At 43.3% G+C, this 17,477-nt stretch overlaps 1 protein-coding gene across 1 annotated transcript in view; it reads right to left on the minus strand.

Moving 5' to 3' along the window:
• Positions 1–699: 699 nt before the first annotated feature.
• Positions 700–17,477, minus strand: part of LOC106893708 (F-BAR and double SH3 domains protein 2-like) — a gene marked incomplete at its 3' end in the record, with an annotated part of 127,713 nt that continues 110,935 nt past the window's right edge. Inside the window, exons 8-10 of the mRNA XM_014951892.1 lie at positions 15,127–15,222; positions 12,946–13,017; positions 700–856 (exon numbers count right to left, since the gene is read on the minus strand). Of these exons, the coding sequence (XP_014807378.1) occupies positions 700–856; positions 12,946–13,017; positions 15,127–15,222 (325 nt within the window). The remainder of the gene's footprint in view (positions 857–12,945; positions 13,018–15,126; positions 15,223–17,477) is intronic.

The following is a 17,477-nucleotide window of genomic DNA, read 5'->3' on the forward strand; positions in this document are numbered from 1 at the left end:
CCCCCTGAGTAGTTTGAGGAACGGCTCAAATCTCGGAGGTGGAACTAGAAGGCAGGTCCCCCAATTCCTGGGCTGAAGCTCACTGAATATTGTACGTTATTACAGATATTGTAGAATAGACACATCCTCTTCAACCGAATTTAATGTAGTCTGGGCAAGTTAGGCTTGACCTCAGCATGTGAAACACATGTTTTAGGCAAGAAGTTTGCACAAGAACTTACAACACTCTCTCCAAAGAGGGGCAACGGGAGCCTTGCCAGAGTTTTAAGGATGTTAAGAGGACAATAAGCACTTAATCTTGTGTCTGCACAGGTGGTGTGCATGACTCGTGGATTTTCCATGTCTTGAAAAGACTTTTGATATCCAAAGAAATAATTTTTTTTCCCATGGGTAATATATAAATGATATAGTGAAGGTGAGAGAATCCCTGAAACTTCAGTTTGAGCGAAAGTGTGGTGTGTAGAACAGAGAGAGGTCTGTAAGTTATTTGCAGTGAAGTAGAAGCTGTAAGTTCATATTTACATGGGAATAAAATCTACTGATGAACCAAAACATTTGAGGAGCTGCTAACCTGGCAGTTTGAATGTATCGTATCAAGAAAGGCTCAGATGAAAATGGCAGGTTGCCCGGAGAGATAAAAGGACCAAAAGAATTTCTTAGTGCTTCCAGCAGCTCCTGTTTCGTGCAGTGGGGAGTTACAACAAATAAAATCCCTAAACAAGTGTTTTTTCCAACCTACCCGCTGACTGTGGATGATGTTTTTGTGCTCCCGGGCTACCCGGGTAGCCCATTTCCGAGCCTCCTTGTTGAGGCTGTGCTCTTCAGTCGTTCCAGTTTCCGATTCCAGTTGTCGACTCTGGAAGAGAAAACAAGAGGAGGAGTCATTACACAGACCCAGGGCTACCTCTGTAGACGGATCTTGTTTCATATAAAACAAGACAGATTCAACAAAAACAACTCTCTTCTGTATGAATTCTATGATGGTACCAGGCACAAACACAGGTTGGGTGGAGAATGGCTGGAGAGCAACCCTGAGGAGAAGGACTTGGGGGTGGATGAGAAGCTCAACAGGAGCCAGCAGTGAGTCCTGGCAGCCCAGAAAGTCAGGGCTGCATCAAAGAAGCGTGGCCAGCAGGGCCAGGGAGGGGATTCTGCTCCTCTACTCTGCTCTCGTGAGACCCCACCTGGAGTACTGTGTCCAGCTTTGGAGTCCTCAGCACAGGAAGGACATGGACCTGTTGGAACAGGTGATGATCAAAGGGCTGGAGCACCTCTCCTATGAAGACAGGCTGAGAGAATTGGGGTTGTTCATCCTGGAGAAGATGGAGAAGGCACCAGGGAGACCTTATAATGGCCTTCCAGTACCTAAAGGGGGACCGAGGAGAGATGGGGAGGGACTCTTGATGAGGGAGGGGAGCCCTAGGAGGAGGGGGAAGGGTTTGACCCTGAAAGAGGGGAGCTGGAGATGAGATGTGGGGAAGAAGTTCTTGGCTGTGAGGGTGGTGAGAGCCTGGCCCAGGTTGCCCAGAGAAGCTGTGGCTGCCCCAGCCCTGGAGGGCTTCAAGGCCAGCTTGGACAGGGCTTGGAGGAACCGGGTCTGGATCTTTAAGGTCCCTTCCAACTCTAACCTTTCCATGATTCTATGTTGTGGAAAAACCAACTATGGAAGCAAATCCAAATTCATAAGAATTCCCAACTCAACTGTCTCAGGAAAACCAGTGTGACACTGAACATCAGACCCAGCTCTACTGCAATGAGAGACACCATGGATACAACTGAAACGTAATTTCGCCCCTACACGATACCAAAGAGATGAAGAATAACTGGCCAAGGAAGCCACCTAATTTCTGAAGAAACCCCAGGAAGGATTCATCATTTCAAAGATGAAAGGTTAAGTGTGATCCAACTGGCTGTTTAGGCTCACTCTTTGTAATTTGTGAGCAAATCATAATGTCATCAAAATTTTTAGAAGAGCATGACCATTTCTGTCAAAAATAATAATTACCCGCAAAACAGCAGCTCGAATTTCAAACTACATGTTTTGATATTGTTTCATCTTACACCTGCTGTTCATGTGTCAGTAACCAAAAAACAAATAATATCTAACTCAAATTGCCAACTAAAGCAAGATGAAGTAGTTCTCGATTGTCTACAAATTGAATACAACCCATTTGAAACTCTGCAGAAAGACTTTCCAGCATTTAATTAATGCAATCACTCCCAATCTTTCGATAATTTCCATTAGTGCCACAGCACTACCCTGTGCTTACACGTACATCTCAGCATTTGGGATGTGGATCAGTCTCAATCTTCCGACTAAAGTAGGTTTCCTGATAGTCCTTCCTGATAGTCCTATATTTGTGGGCATTCTGTACTCAATTACTGCACCTGGACTGTGTAAGGATAAGTACAGTAGGTTTCCTGATAGTCCTTCTTATATTTGTGGGCATTCTGTACTCATTTACTGCACCTGGACTGTGTAAGGATAAGTAATTAAATGATAATTAAGTTGGAGAGAGTCCAACAAAGGGCCACAAAGATGATGAAGAGGCTGGAGCATCCCTCCTATGAAGACAGGCTGAGAGAGCTGGGACTGTTCAGCCTGGAGAAGAGAAGGCTCAGAGGGATCTCAACAATGACTATAAATACATGAAGGGAAGGGGCAAAGAGGACAGTGCCCAGCGATGGGACCAGTGGCACCAGGAGGTTCTCTCTGAACATCAGGAAACACTTTTTACCCCATGAGGGTGACCAAGCACTGGCACAGGTTGCCCAGAGAGGTTGTGGAGTCTCCATCCTTGCTGACACTCAAAAGCCATCTGGACCACCTTGTTCCAACCCCCCTGCCCTGGGCAGGGACACCTCCCACCAGACCAGGTTGCTCAAAGCCCCATCCAACCTGGCCTTGAACACCTCCAGGGGTCCCTTCCAACCTTAACCAGGGGCAAAGAGGACAGTGGCCAGTGACAGGACCAGAGGCACCAGGAGGTTCCCTCTGAACATCAGGAAACACTTTTTACCCCGTGAGGGTGACCAAGCACTGGCACGGGTTGCCCAAAGAGGTTGTGGAGTCTCCATCCTTGCTGATATTCAAAAGCCATCTGGACCACTTTGTTCCAACCCCCTGCCATGAGCAGGGACACCTCCCACCAGACCAGGTTGCTCAAAGCCCCATCCAACCTGGCCTTGAACACCTCCAGGGGTCCCTTCCAACCTCAACCAATCTGGGATTCTATTATTTTTTCCTGAGCCACTCTCATACCCTTCCCATCAGTAAAAATAGCTGTGAGAAGACATTCTGTTCACTCCACCTTCCTCGGGTGTGCTCTTGACACCACAGAACAGAGTCTTAGACCACATAATTCAGTGGTTTCTCCAACTGAAGTTAATTAATGCTCCGAAGAGGATTCTCAAGAACAACTCCTCTTCCTTGGTGACCTGCTGTCTTGTGCACATCTCACTACTGAGACAGTGCAGTCCAGAACCACCTCCTTATCAAAAGTCCTCTTCAGGCCTATATAATCTTGCTCAACCTTTGACATCAACTGAAAAAATCCCCTAATAAATCATCATCAAGAAAATGGTGTAAATGACCACTCAAGAGACCACGCTTAGTGCTGCTCAAACTGAGAAAGTGTGAAAGTGGGGACTTTTCCATGAATTTTTCTCTCTCACTCTCTCCTCCGTGTTTCCAAAGACAGGATTCTTCTCCATCAGGTGGGGTTTGAAACCAGAGAAGATCCCACAACTACACAGGGAAGGAGAAATTCAAGGTCAGGCAGCAGGAGGAAGGTGAAAATTATTTTTTCAGGCCAGGTGAGAAGCCTGATGCAGGAGAAGAGATGGGGTTATCAGGTAATTTTGGCAGCAAAGAGGTACAATTTGTGCCAGGTGTTTTAGGGGAAGTGGTACCATTTGTGTCAAGGAAGGAAGACAACGTTCACACCAGCACTTGGGATAGACTGGAGTAACATCAAGAGATGCTGGGAAGCAAACCAAAGCGATAATGAAAGCAAGATTTTAATGCTTTCAGATTACACTGCCCTCATGGGAGAGGCAATAATACTAACTTATGCTAACACGTTATCAGAGGATTTAATTGAAAATGAGGCAAAAATTGGTTCAGCTCGTTATTTTGTTCCGCTAAGCTCCTTTCCATCAAAATTGAATCTGGCCTTTATTCTTATTCATCCTCTTATTACAAGAGAGCTGGGGGGAGCGGATTCAAGGGGTTGGGAAGGGGATGATTTCCACCAGCAGAAGCAAGTAAGGGAAAGGAAGACAATCCCCCCCACACCATACACGGTCCCACCACAGGGCTCTGAAATACATCTAATGCTTCAGGAGACTCCTGGGCCACTTTCTGTCTCTGTTTCAAGAAGCTGTAAGTCAGCCAAGAAGCTTGTGGTGCTTCAACTCGTCCCTGGAGAATCATAGAATGGTATGGGTTGGAAGGGACATTAAAGACCATCAAGTTCCAACCCCCTGCCTTGGGCAGGGACACCTCCCACCAGATTAGGTTGCTCAAAGCTCCATCCAACCTGGTCTTGAACACCTCCAGGGATGGGGCAAAGATCAATAAACATCAAAAAAGGGGTGGAAGGGAGATAGCATCACTGTGCTGCTTACAGTGACCAAAAATCTCCCAAAAGGTTTTTACATTCGAGTATATGATGTAAAGGTACTTTAGCTCAAAGCCAGGACCAAACATCTCCATGAAGTTCAACCAGCAGAGTGGGACAGAACCACAAAGTCCATGTTAATCATTGAATTACAGAATGGTTTAGGTTGGAAAGGACCTTAAAGATCATCTAGTTCTACCCCCCTGCCATGTGCAGGGACACCTCCCACCACACCACGTTGCTCAAAGCCCCCTCCAACCTGGCCTTGAACCCCTCCAGGGATGGGGCAGCCACAGCTTCTCGGGGCAACCTGGGCCAGGCTCTCACCATCCTCAGCAAGAAAAATTTCCTCCTGAGATCTTATCTAAATCTAACAGAATTTTCAAAGTAAAAGGAACTGTTAAACAAGACGTAGAGCAGCCCAGAAGAGGAGGAGGGAAGTTCTAAGCACATGATTAGCTCCAGCATGGAAGACAAAACTGCCCACCAAGCAAAGAAGAGGCGGATGCAGCAGTTGTATTTTGCCTGCTTTTATTGAGGTGGCTTCATACGATCTTGTTTCTTCATTACTGTTTGACCTCTTTATTATCTATGTTAAGTTACTCCACTGCAAAACATAAAGAGGACAAACACAGGGATTTATTTAGGCACATCCAATCCTTAAGATAACATTTGACCTCAGGTTTTTCCCGGCTTACAGTTTCTTCCGCAGCTTCCAGCTGAGTCTGTGGCTATAAAGACGATGAGGAGACTAGAACATCTCTCCTGTGAGGAAAGGCTGAGGGACTTGGGGCTTTTCAGTCTGGAGAAGAGAAGGCTGAGGGGGGATCTGATCAACACCCATAAATCCTTAAAGGGTGGGTGTCAGGAGGATGGGACCAGTCTTTTTCCAGTGGTGCCCATGGATGGGACAAGAGGAAATGGGCACAAACTTGAATATAAGAAATTCCATCTAAACATGAGGAGGAACTTCTTTCCTGTGAGGGTGGCAGAGCCCTGGAAGAGGCTGCCCAGAGAGGTGGTGGAGTCTCCTTCTCTGGAGACATTCAACCCCCTCCTGGACATGTTCCTGTGGGACCTGCTCTGGGTGGCCCTGCTCTGGCAGGGGTTTGGAGGAGATGATCTCCAGAGGTCCCTTCCAACCCCATGGGATTCTGTGAGTCGTATCAGCTCCCAGTCTGAGTGGAATCGTTGCCTCTTCCCCCATAAAACATCCCACGATGTATTTTCAGTGTTCCCACTGGTCTTGCTCCCAACTCAGCATCTCATTTTCATTAAGAAAAAACACAGACTTTCTTTTCGGTGGCTTGATAACCTTCTGCTTTATCCCAAGCGCGTTTTCGGTTTTTAATCTATCAAAAGCACTTGACCAGAAAAATGAATGCAAACTTTGTGGCTGCTCCTAAGGGCATACTAAAAAGGAAACGAATTGTTATTGGATGAGAGAGGTTGTATGAGTTATTCATAAAGCAGTATTGTATCCAAGCAGGCCTCACCCTTGCTTAAAGGTCTAAAAATAAACAACATACAAATGGAGGAATAAAAAGAGCTGGGGAAAAAACCTAGAGCTGTGGTCTGTGTGGATACCAGAAATATAGTCAAAAGCAGGAGACAAGATCTAAAGGAAAAATTTGGTTTCCTGGATAAGAAGCTGAAAACAAGGACTCCTAAAGATGGACAAGACCAGAGAGAGTGGTGGAAATGAACAGTCTGAATGCTTGGCTGAGAAGACCATGAAGGAGAAAGGCTTCAAGCCCATCAGGACCTGGCATGTCTCCTGAATAAATGGAGCTGGTATGGCCAGGAGGGACTTCACCTGACCTCTAAGGGACCAACCTACTGTGAATCATAGAATCATTCAGGTTGAAGAGACCCTTGGGATCATCGAGTCCAACCATCTACCCTACTCTACAAAGTCCTCATCTACACCATATCCCTCAGTACCACACTGAGGAACCAAGACGACCTGCGAAGGAACTTAGAAGCAGAGGAGCAGCAGCAAGTTGGTTGACATGGAAGAGAACGTGCTTCTGGAGGACTTTAAGGATGACCTGAGAAGTTTCTATCCTCTGGTAAAGATGGACTAGAGGGGTGCATCAAGTAAGAAATGAAAAACCGACTGCCTTATAAACAGGTTGAAAGGACCTAAAGTGGGAAGAAAGGATCTAAACCAGAGATTTATCTACTACAGATATTAAAATCAAAAGTCTAGGGAAGAAGGTGGGGGGACTGAAGGGTCTGGTCCTAAGCTGATTTACTAAATTAAGCTCTGGCTTAAGTGTTTTCAGGACTGGAGTTTGGTGGTGGCAAGATGTCCAGTGACTCAATTTAACCTCTTCCAAAAAAGAGGGAAACCAAAACCACTCACCACGGCCAAGGAATGAAGGAAGAGCCAAAAACCCCCTGAGCTAAACTTAGGTGGACGTTCTGCTGTTCTCCCAGGGTTTGGGGTTACAGCGCAAGCGGTGTTTAGAGCTAAAAATTCAATGGGAAAACCAAGAGAAAAGTACTAGTGGCTCCAACCAGCTCAAGGGCTTAGAGGCAAGAAATGCTGTTTCTTAAATTAACAAACGTGCGCAGTTTTAATAGCAAAAGAGTTGGCTCTTGAGCATCCAAGTTCCTTATTTTGGGAGCTGGAGCCTAAAAAAGCTCGCTGGGACATCGGAAAAAAAAAAGGAGCAAACATTTATTGCATGCAAACCACCGGCACGAAACACACCTAAAAATGGTAATTTCTTTTGAAAAGGTGAAAATCAGAGGTTGCCATGCCAACGGGGAAGATCAACACGTCCAGGGACACGCATGACATTTCTCACACAACTTGTGGCTCAACACGGCAGCTCGAAGAAAATCGTCGAGTGGAGCCTGGCTCTCGTTTTAATCTATTATTGTAGAGCTAATTTAATTTTAGTTTAGCCAAGAGTGAGCTGGGATCAACTCGTATTTCGGTGAATTTTCAGTGTTACAAACAGGACACCCCCCCATCTTTAAAAATAAAGATTATTCCCAAACAGGGTGGGTTTTTTCCATGCAGAAGAATAAAAAAAAAGACCTGAGTCCACTATTAATAGGTCACATAAACCTCTGTAGATATATTATGATAAAACTAAAAACCAACCAATCTATTATTGCTGGTTTATATAACCATATTATCTAATAAATGAACATCTCGCAGCGGTGAGGGCTGGAGGGGCTGCAGAAGGGTAAGGAACATCCTATTCATCAGGGAATAAAGATGATAATTACATTTAAAGTCATCACAAGGAAGGTGGTTCTGGGACATCTGAGCAGAGAAAAGGGATCCTGGGACTTTTTGAAGTCCTCTGGGCTGAAAACCAGTCCCACCGTGATCTCCTGGATTGGGCTAAAAAAATATTCTATCCCGAAATAATAAATCCCAACAAATATAGAAACTAGTGTGCGACATCTGTTGTAACCAAAACTCTCCTTACTAAAAGCACCCGGGAAAAGAAGAGCCATTTATAGGAAATAATTTATCCAGTTGGTTTTTAGGGCCTCGTTTATTTTTGATTCTGGCTCATTAATTATTTTGGGGGATCGTTGCCCATTAGCGAGAAATCTCCCCCCAAAACACACTATGCCCAGGTTGTTGCAGCAGCTGATGCCAAACACGGGAGGGACAGGGTTACTATAAAGGTTGTAGCTCTTTTTTATCCCATCTCTGGGTTGTTTTGGGTTTTTTTTTAAAGAGGAGAATCTTAAAAGCACTATTTTTTGTTAGATGTCAGTGATTAATACAGCTCCGTTGCTCCCAGTGCCTGGTGTTACTGCATTAAACACTTTTGTTACATAGCAGAGATTAAAAGCCACAAATCTTCTTATTTTTTTTTAATTTTTCATCTTATTTCTTTTTAAAAGTTTTTAATCTTCTCACTGAAATTAGTTTTGAAATTAGAGTGCATTATGTTTTTTGTTAGTGTAGTTATTCTCACCCTCATAATTATTATTTGCCTCAATTAGCACAGCAGCTGCATTCACATCCCCTAAAATCTATTATAACTAGAAATATAGAAAAATTGCTCTCATTAGGTAACCGAAGGAAAAAAAAGAGTCGATTTTGAATCAACTTTGACAAAGAGAAATTGATTTAGAGATATTTTCAACGCAATATAAACAAAGAGCTATTTCTTAAGTGGCCACTTCTTTCAAGTGTTACTTCTGCTTTAGTTTCACTGCTAGGAATTATTTGCAATTTTCCTTAAACGGTGTTTCCTGACTGTAAAAAAAAAATTAATACTAACAGCACGTTCTCTAAATGAAAATAAAATCAATTAGGTAGTGAGCCAATTTCAGCTCGTTATACGTAAAGTAAATCAGAAACAATGTTGTAATTCAATCCAAGAGAAGACTTGAGTCAATAACTCCGGGGTGTTTCCCCTTTTCTACAAACGACCCTTTCAATATCAACCTCAAATATGAGGTTTTTTTAGCTTAGACCTTATTTTAGCCACCACTGGGGTGGGAGGAATTAAATCAAATCGTTCTCAGTCGCGTTGGCCACGCACAAAGGGAATTCACAGCTTCACCAGGCTCCCACTTGGATCCACTGGGAATTTCTTTACCTGAATGACTGTGTTTCTCTTCGGCAGTAATTCCCAATTTTTAATTTCTAATTTTATACCGTGATAAAATTAAATCCTAACTTTTTTTTTTTCTATTTATTTAGCATCAAGATGTTATAGTTAAAACCAGTCCCCTTACTCTGTTCCGGTATTAAAAGCAAAAACTGCTCTAAATACAGAAAAAATTGTGCATTCCCTGAACTTGTCAGCTTGGGTTTAGGTTTGAGAGGGATTATTTTTTACCAGCAGCTTATATTTCATGAAATTTTCTGGATTTAAATATTTAATATCGACCATCAAATATTTATCGGCAACAATTATAAAAATGGCATATAGCACCATTTAGAAAACAAAGGGATTGTAAAATATTTAAGCATATTTAATACTAAATAGTCTTTAAATATATTTTAAATATTTAAATAAATTGAATAGTCAATGTTGAAATGCGTAAATAACTCTGTAAAAACTCACAGAACCTGCTAAAAGTAAAATCTGGCAAAAAGGAGGCTCGACTGAGTCCCGATTCCCATTTATACCATAATTTCTATTTACTTTCAAGCCCCTGAGCATTTGGAGAGCTGAGAAAACATGCCATAAGCAAGACTGATGTCTTTTTATAAGCACAGCTCGTATATATATATAATTTATATTATATAGCTTAAGACAAGCTGCTCAGAAATTCAATATATTCCTCTGCGTGTGACAGAGAAGCGAAATTCATCCTTTTTCTCCCAATCTCTCCATAAATCTTGTACCTCCAAGTAACGAGGGGTGAAAGTGCAAAACTTTCCATCCATCCTACTGAGATGCTGGGGTTGTTTTTCTGCAAATTACAGTGAGAAAAAGGGTTTTTTTAACCTTTAGCAAGGGAGTTGGAGTAGATGATCTCAGGATTTTTTTAACCTTTAGCAGGGGAGTTGGACTAGATGGTCTCTATGGTCCCTTCCAACTCTAAAAATTCAGCGAAATTCAGTGAAATTTGGCTACGTTTTTTACTCGTGTGCTCCAAGAACATGGGAGCATCATCACGGGCAGAGGAAACTACGCGAAATTCAGTGAAATTTGACTACGTTTTTTACTTGCGTGCTCCAAGAAAACGGGAGCATCATCACGGGCAGAGGAAACTACGGTCACAGGCAACACGTAGATTGGAAAAAAACAAAAATAACAGGAAAAAGACCTCCAAAAGTTTAGTGTCAGCTCTTTGCTGCCGTTCTCCTCCCGCGCTCGGGACGTGTTTTTTGGCCATCCGGCCAAAACGTGCTATTTCTCATGTGATAACACCCAGGTCAAGGAAAAAGAATCTTTTCCAAACAGGAAAAGAGAGAAAAAAGCTGGGTAATTTCCTTTCCATTTTGCCTTGTTCTTACGGGCCAGGATTTATCTGCCGAGCGCGGGGACAAGGTGTTTTCAACGTAAGGGATTTCTGAATTTCATAATAAATCTCCGGCGCCTCGTGGGAGGATGTTGGATGATTAAATTGTCACTACACTGAATGGAGCAGCAGCCTCCCTGGCAGGTCAATGAGTGCTGACTCTTTTTTTCTTGTGAGGCCAACAGGATTTCCAAAAATCCTTTTATTTTTCTCCATCTCACTGCTGGTAAAGGCTCAAGCCATTTTGTGAATTCGTTTATCGCAGGGATTAAAGCTGGTTGGGGATTTATCCGTGATTTTTTACCGGATACTTTTAAAACAAACCCTTTTCCTTAAGGGGAAAATTAAAAAAAAATAATTACAACTTCTTTTTTAAAAGAAAGAAATATGTCAGTCGAAATTAACGGAGACACTGAAACAATCTAAATAATTAAGTAACACGAGGAAATGCAGAAAGTGAAGCTCAAAACAGTATTTTAGATAATGGGAAGTAGCTGATCGATGGAAAATATTTTGCAGTGGGTTTCTCTCTATGGACACTCAAGAGTCTATGTTTCAGTCTAACGATGGGGAAATAAAAATACTGAAAAATTGATGGAAAACCATCTCATACCCATCCTTCTCAGGAACAGTCTCTCTTGGAGGCTCTTATTGTGCACGTTGGGAATATTTGGGAAGGAAATTGAGCTGTGGGGTTTGTACCTGACTCAAGGGGCAATCCATTCCGCGTTACTCTTCGGCAACAGCAGAATTTTGAGCCAGACCATGTGAAACCTGAATTTATAAAAGCATTCAGAGCTTTTTCTACAGCTGGACTCCAACATCCATATCGTTTATAAGATTCTTTTTCCCTACAATATTCACAAGTTCATTCCGGTCACATTTAAACGCTCCAAACTTTGCCCCCAGTCACGGTGGATCAGGTATTTGGTCAGAAGACAGACCATAATTTGCTCTTGGAAATTGTTAATATTTAAAATTTATTAGTTGTATTAATCACTCGACTTGTATTTCTTTCAGTGTTAGTCCTCGGTGTGAGAATTATCATGCATCACCCACAAAAACAAAAAGCCAACCGATAACCTCAGCAGAGCATCTACAAAGAGAATCCGTGGCAAAAGAATGCTTGGTAATTGTTCCTCAATTAAACGTTGTTCAATTCATTAGAAAACATACAATTTGGGACCAATTCAAAAGCCTGGGCAAAAGCCCTTATGGTTTTGTACTTATTGATTAAACATGGTGAATGCGTAAGCTCCAATTGTCCAGGTATAATCCTTCTGGCTGAAAATAATTATATGGATCATAAAGAAGATTGTATTTTATGTATTTTTGGGAAAACGGATTACAGAATAGCAGCTAGAAGCTCGAAAAATGCAACGCAATGAAGAAATGCAGTCATTTCACAGCCCAAGTGGGTTCACAGAATCATAGAATGGTTTGGGTTGGAAGAGACCTTAAAGATCATTGAGTTCCAACCCCCTGCCCTGGGCAGGGACACCTCCCACCACACCAGGTTGCTCCAAGCCCCATCCAGCCTGGCCTTGAACCCCTCCAGGGATGGGGCAGCCACAGCTTCTCTGGGGGCAACCTGGGCCAGGCTCTCACCACCCTCACACCAAACAAGTTCTTCCCCACATCTCAGCTCCATCTCCCCTCTTTCAGGGTCAAACCCTTCCCCCTCCTCCTAGGGCTCCCCTCCCTCATCAAGAGTCCCTTCCCAGCTTTCCTGGAGCCCCTTGAGGGACTGGAAGGCTGTGCCAAGTGAAGAAATCACTGCTTCTGAGGTACTGGGACAATTTGAGACAAAACCCACCCCTTTATTGCTTTTAAAAAGCTCCTGAACTTGAGGGGCACCAGCAGGGCCCAGGACCATCTCAACCCACCCAAGCACCACGTCAAAGCCATCATGTCATTTCTCATGTTGAAGAGTTTAATCAGAGGGAATTACAGTTCTATTTTACGTGGGGGGTAGCCCTCTGGAAAGAGAACAAAATTCAATTAGTGATGGGGACTGACTGCATTTCATCAGCACGCACTAAACAGCCTCCAGTTGTCGTACGAGCTCCCCCATTCACATTAGGGAAGTACCCAATTACACACATCACTATCTGGGGCCGTGAAATATTAATTCATGCCCCCAAAAGATTAGAATATCAATTACAAACTTGCTCTGCCAGTGCAAAAGATAAAGAGCGAAGAACACGTCGCGCTCTCCTTCGTGGAATTAAACCTCACTTTTCTTATTTTATCTATATACTCATCACGCATTCTTTTGCCAACCTCTAAGAGTGTAAATTCCATATCTCGAGCCACAAGACAGCAAAAATGACCCAAAAGGCTGATGGTAAATACTCCCTGATACCTCTGCTATGGTCATTCTCATAGCACTGACAGGGGAGGGTTCAATATCCACCAGCTGAACGGCGTTAAAACTCTGGCCGCGGAGACGAGACGGGGAGGAAAAGAGACAGCAGGGAAGGTTAGAAAAGCAGGGCAAAGACAGAAAGATTCCGCTCCTTCTATCAAGAACAACCTCAAACTTTAGGGCAATAAGTCACCCCGTACAAAGGAGCTGGAAGAAAACTCCAACCCAGTCTGTTAAAAGGGAAAAACGAGGGAAATTGTGTTTAAAATGTCGGTATTTCTGGAAAAATCACCCCCACACCCTTATTAAGAGGATTCTTGAATTTAATTACCTGAACCGAAGATCAAGCCATTTATCTCCAAGTCAGTTTATGAACGAATTCAATTAATAAAAAGCAGCACGAGGTTAATTTTTTTAAAAAAATCTAGATTTAAACTGTTCTTTCTTGAAATAACATTAGCAGTGTTGGTGGGACATCAACAACCCCACTTCATTAAAGCACCGTTTGGAAATGGATTTACATCCTGTGATTTATGTAATTTAATGGCATCAGTGATGGCTTTGGAAGCAACACAGGCACCAAAAGAATATTTTCTGAGATTATTTAGGGACGCAATGTATTCTTTTGAAATCAATACCTTCTTCTGTGTTGGGATAAATACTTGTTGAGTAATTTAGAGGTCACTTTATGGGGCACAGCATCACACCTGCCCTAGCCCAGTGTTAGTGAATATTAAGAAAATCTCACCAGCACGATAAAAAGCTCAATAAAATAGAGTAAGAAATTGGCCTGAAAGCAGAGAAACGAGGGATTGTTTGTCACAAAAAAAAATAAAGAGATTCTGCTCTTCTGTGAATGACATTGAGCTCGTTTGATGCTTTTGTTAATTACCCACCTACCGCTGGTGGAATCGGGCCACTTTCCCTTTCTTTTCCAAAAATACAGTGTGAGGTTAAAGCAGCCTGGGATCCCAGGGAGTGTTATTCTCCTGCCCGTTTCTAACACCATCCTTAAAAAAGGAGCAAGAAGAAATAAGAGAAGAAATTCAGTGGGTTCTTACCGTGTCGCTGTCGCTCGGTTGGAACTGGAAAGGCTGCGGTTTGTGAAACACCGAGTTCTCCTGTAAAAACAGCTGTAGATTGTAATCCCGCACCACCTGAAAAAAAAACATAAATAACAAATTACCTGTTATTTCGAAATAGAGTAAGAAATTGGCCTGAAAGCAGAGAAACGAGGGATTGTTTGTCACAAAAAAAAATAAAGAGATTCTGCTCTTCTGTGAATGACATTGAGCTCGTTTGATGCTTTTGTTAATTACCCACCTACCGCTGGTGGAATCGGGCCACTTTCCCTTTCTTTTCCAAAAATACAGTGTGAGGTTAAAGCAGCCTGGGATCCCAGGGAGTGTTATTCTCCTGCCCGTTTCTAACACCATCCTTAAAAAAGGAGCAAGAAGAAATAAGAGAAGAAATTCAGTGGGTTCTTACCGTGTCGCTGTCGCTCGGTTGGAACTGGAAAGGCTGCGGTTTGTGAAACACCGAGTTCTCCTGTAAAAACAGCTGTAGATTGTAATCCCGCACCACCTGAAAAAAAAAAAACCCATAAATAACAAATTACCTGTTATTTTGTAAACTTAAAAACACACTACAGTAGAATTAGTCCACTGTTTCAGAGAGACACATCCTGGAATGCACCAAACAAAACTAGAGGACCTGATTCTGGGCAGGAAAACCTAGTAGGACGTGATAACGACCTAAAAAAATCACAGAATCACAGAATGATGTGGGCATAAATAACAAATTACCTGTTATTTCGTAAACTTAAAAACACGCTACAGTAGAATTAGTCCATTGTTTCAGAGAGACACATCCTGGAACGCACCAAACAAAAATAGAGGACCTGATTCTGGGCAGGAAAACCTAGTAGGACGTGATAACGACCTAAAAAAATCACAGAATCACAGAATGATGTGGGGTTGGAAGGGACCTCTGGAGATCATCCAGTCCAAGCCCCTGCCAGAGCAGGGCCACCCACAGCAGGTCCCACAGGAACATCTCCAAGAGTAGTTTGAATGTCTCCAGAGAAGGACTCTACCACCTCTCTGGGCAGCCTCTGCCAGGGGCATCCTTCAAAATCGAGTGAGAAGAAATAAGAGAAGAAATTCAGCGGGTTCTTACCGTGTCGCTGTCGCTCGGTTGGAACTGGAAAGGCTGCGGTTTGTGAAACACCGAGTTCTCCTGTAAAAACAGCTGTAGATTGTAATCCCGCACCACCTGAAAAAAAAACATAAATAACAAATTACCTGTTATTTCGTAAACTTAAAAACACGCTACAGTAGAATTAGTCCATTGTTTCAGAGAGACACATCCTGGAACGCACCAAACAAAAATAGAGGACCTGATTCTGGGCAGGAAAACCTAGTAGGACGTGATAACGACCTAAAAAAATCACAGAATCACAGAATGATGTGGGGTTGGAAGGGACCTCTGGAGATCATCCAGTCCAAGCCCCTGCCAGAGCAGGGCCACCCACAGCAGGTCCCACAGGAACATCTCCAAGAGTAGTTTGAATGTCTCCAGAGAAGGACTCTACCACCTCTCTGGGCAGCCTCTGCCAGGGCTCTACCACTCTCAAAGTGAAGAAGTTCCTCCTCATGTTGAGATGGAACTTCTTATGTTCAAATTCGTGCCCATTTCCTCTTGTCCTGTCTCAGGGCACCACCGAAAAAAGACTGGCCTGAGCCAACAAAGTGCCCTTGTGGCCAAGAAGGCCAAGGGCATCCTGGGGGGCATCAGGAAGAGTGTGAGCAGCAGGTGGAGGGAGGTCATCCTGCCCCTCTGCTCTGCCCTGGGGAGGCCACATCTGGAGCACTGGGACCAGTTGTGGGCTCCCCAGTTCCAGAAGGACAGGGAACTGCTGGAGAGGGGACAGCAGAGGCTACAAAGATGGTGAGGGACCTAGAACATCTCTCTTACAAGGAAAAGCTGAGAGACTTGGGTCTTTTTAGTCTGGAGAAGAGAAGGCTGAGGGGGGATCTGATCAACACCTATTAGAAAAACACCTGCCATTAACCAAGGAAGAATCCCACAAGGGCAAAATAGGAAAAAAATAATCCAATTATCAACTATAAACTATGTGCTGTCACTCCCGTAAATATTTTTCTCTCCTCTTGGGGATAATTTCTTGTGCATGGTTCGTTCTTAAGCTAAAATATCTTCTTTTCACACAAATTATTAGTTGTGGGAGCTGAAAAGACTATTTGGAATAACGCAGACAAAATCAGTTGCGAAATTAATCTCTTTCTATTCAATTGCTTTTAGAGAAAACTCTCACAGCTTCCATTTTTCTCAACCAAAACTACTCCAGCTCCTAAATTTGTTTAATGATACATTTCGCGTAGCGTGACACATATCCCTAAACAAATCCCTTATGTCACAATTTGAGCGGATTTAGAAAGAAAAACTCGGTGATTGCAGTATGAAAAAAATAGTATCAGTGGTTGGAGAACCCTACAGAGCACTCCCAGCTTCAATTGATGAAAATCCATAAATAGCAGCATGAAATTATCAAAATCTACTACCAAACAGAGGGTCTAAATGTACAGAAGTGTGTAATAAAGATGGTATTTATTCAGAAATAGCAGCAATCTTGTGTTTGATCGAGAATTCTGATGGCACTGAGCGTACAATGGGAAGCACAACATGTTCTCGGAGCTCTCAAAATGTTGATGTTTCTGGTAGGGAAATACCGAAAGTGTAAAAAATTAATCTTCAGTTGAAGAAAGTAAATAGTCCTCCAGGGCCAATAAGGAACTCATTTAAAAGAGTAAAGTGCATAATTACTGCACCGATCGGAGCGGCTGAACGTAAACACGTTCAAATGTGTGGGAAACACAGGGAGAAGGCACACGGGGAGGGTGTATGTATCACCAGAAATCAAAATTTGATAAATATTAAAGAAGGAATCGCCTGCAGCATCAGCCGATGCCCGCGGTGTCACGATCCCTTCCGGAAAACACTTAAAAACTTAGATGTCCTCAAGAAATTTCCCCTCAAAACGTCAATATTTAGCTACAAATGAGAACAAGTGTTATAATTTGAGACTCAGGGGAGTGTGTAAATCCAGAGAATTAACACCCCAGAGCGTTTTGCACAATGTATTTGAAAATTGTGAGAGGTGGTGGAGTCTCCTTCTCTGAAGGGAGCCTACAGGAAGGCTGGGGAGAACCTGTTTACAAAGGCCTGGAGTGACAGGACGAGGGGAAATGGCTTCAAGCTGGAGGGGAACAGATTTAGACTGGAGATTAGGAGAGGGTTCTTCACTGTGAGGGTGGTGGAGCACTGGAACAGGTTGCCCAGGGAGGTGGTTGAGGCCCCTTCCCTGGAGATATTCAAGGTGAGGCTCGACGAGGCCCTGGGCAACCTGGTCTAGTTGGGGGTGTCCCTGCTGACTGTGGGGAGGTGGGACTAGATGACCTTTGGAGGTCCCTTCCTGCCTGGACGATTCTATGATTCTATGAAACCCCACC

This window comes from Calidris pugnax, unplaced genomic scaffold (genome assembly GCF_001431845.1).
Source record: "Calidris pugnax isolate Ruff unplaced genomic scaffold, ASM143184v1 scaffold213, whole genome shotgun sequence".
Classification (NCBI taxonomy): domain Eukaryota; kingdom Metazoa; phylum Chordata; class Aves; order Charadriiformes; family Scolopacidae; genus Calidris; species Calidris pugnax.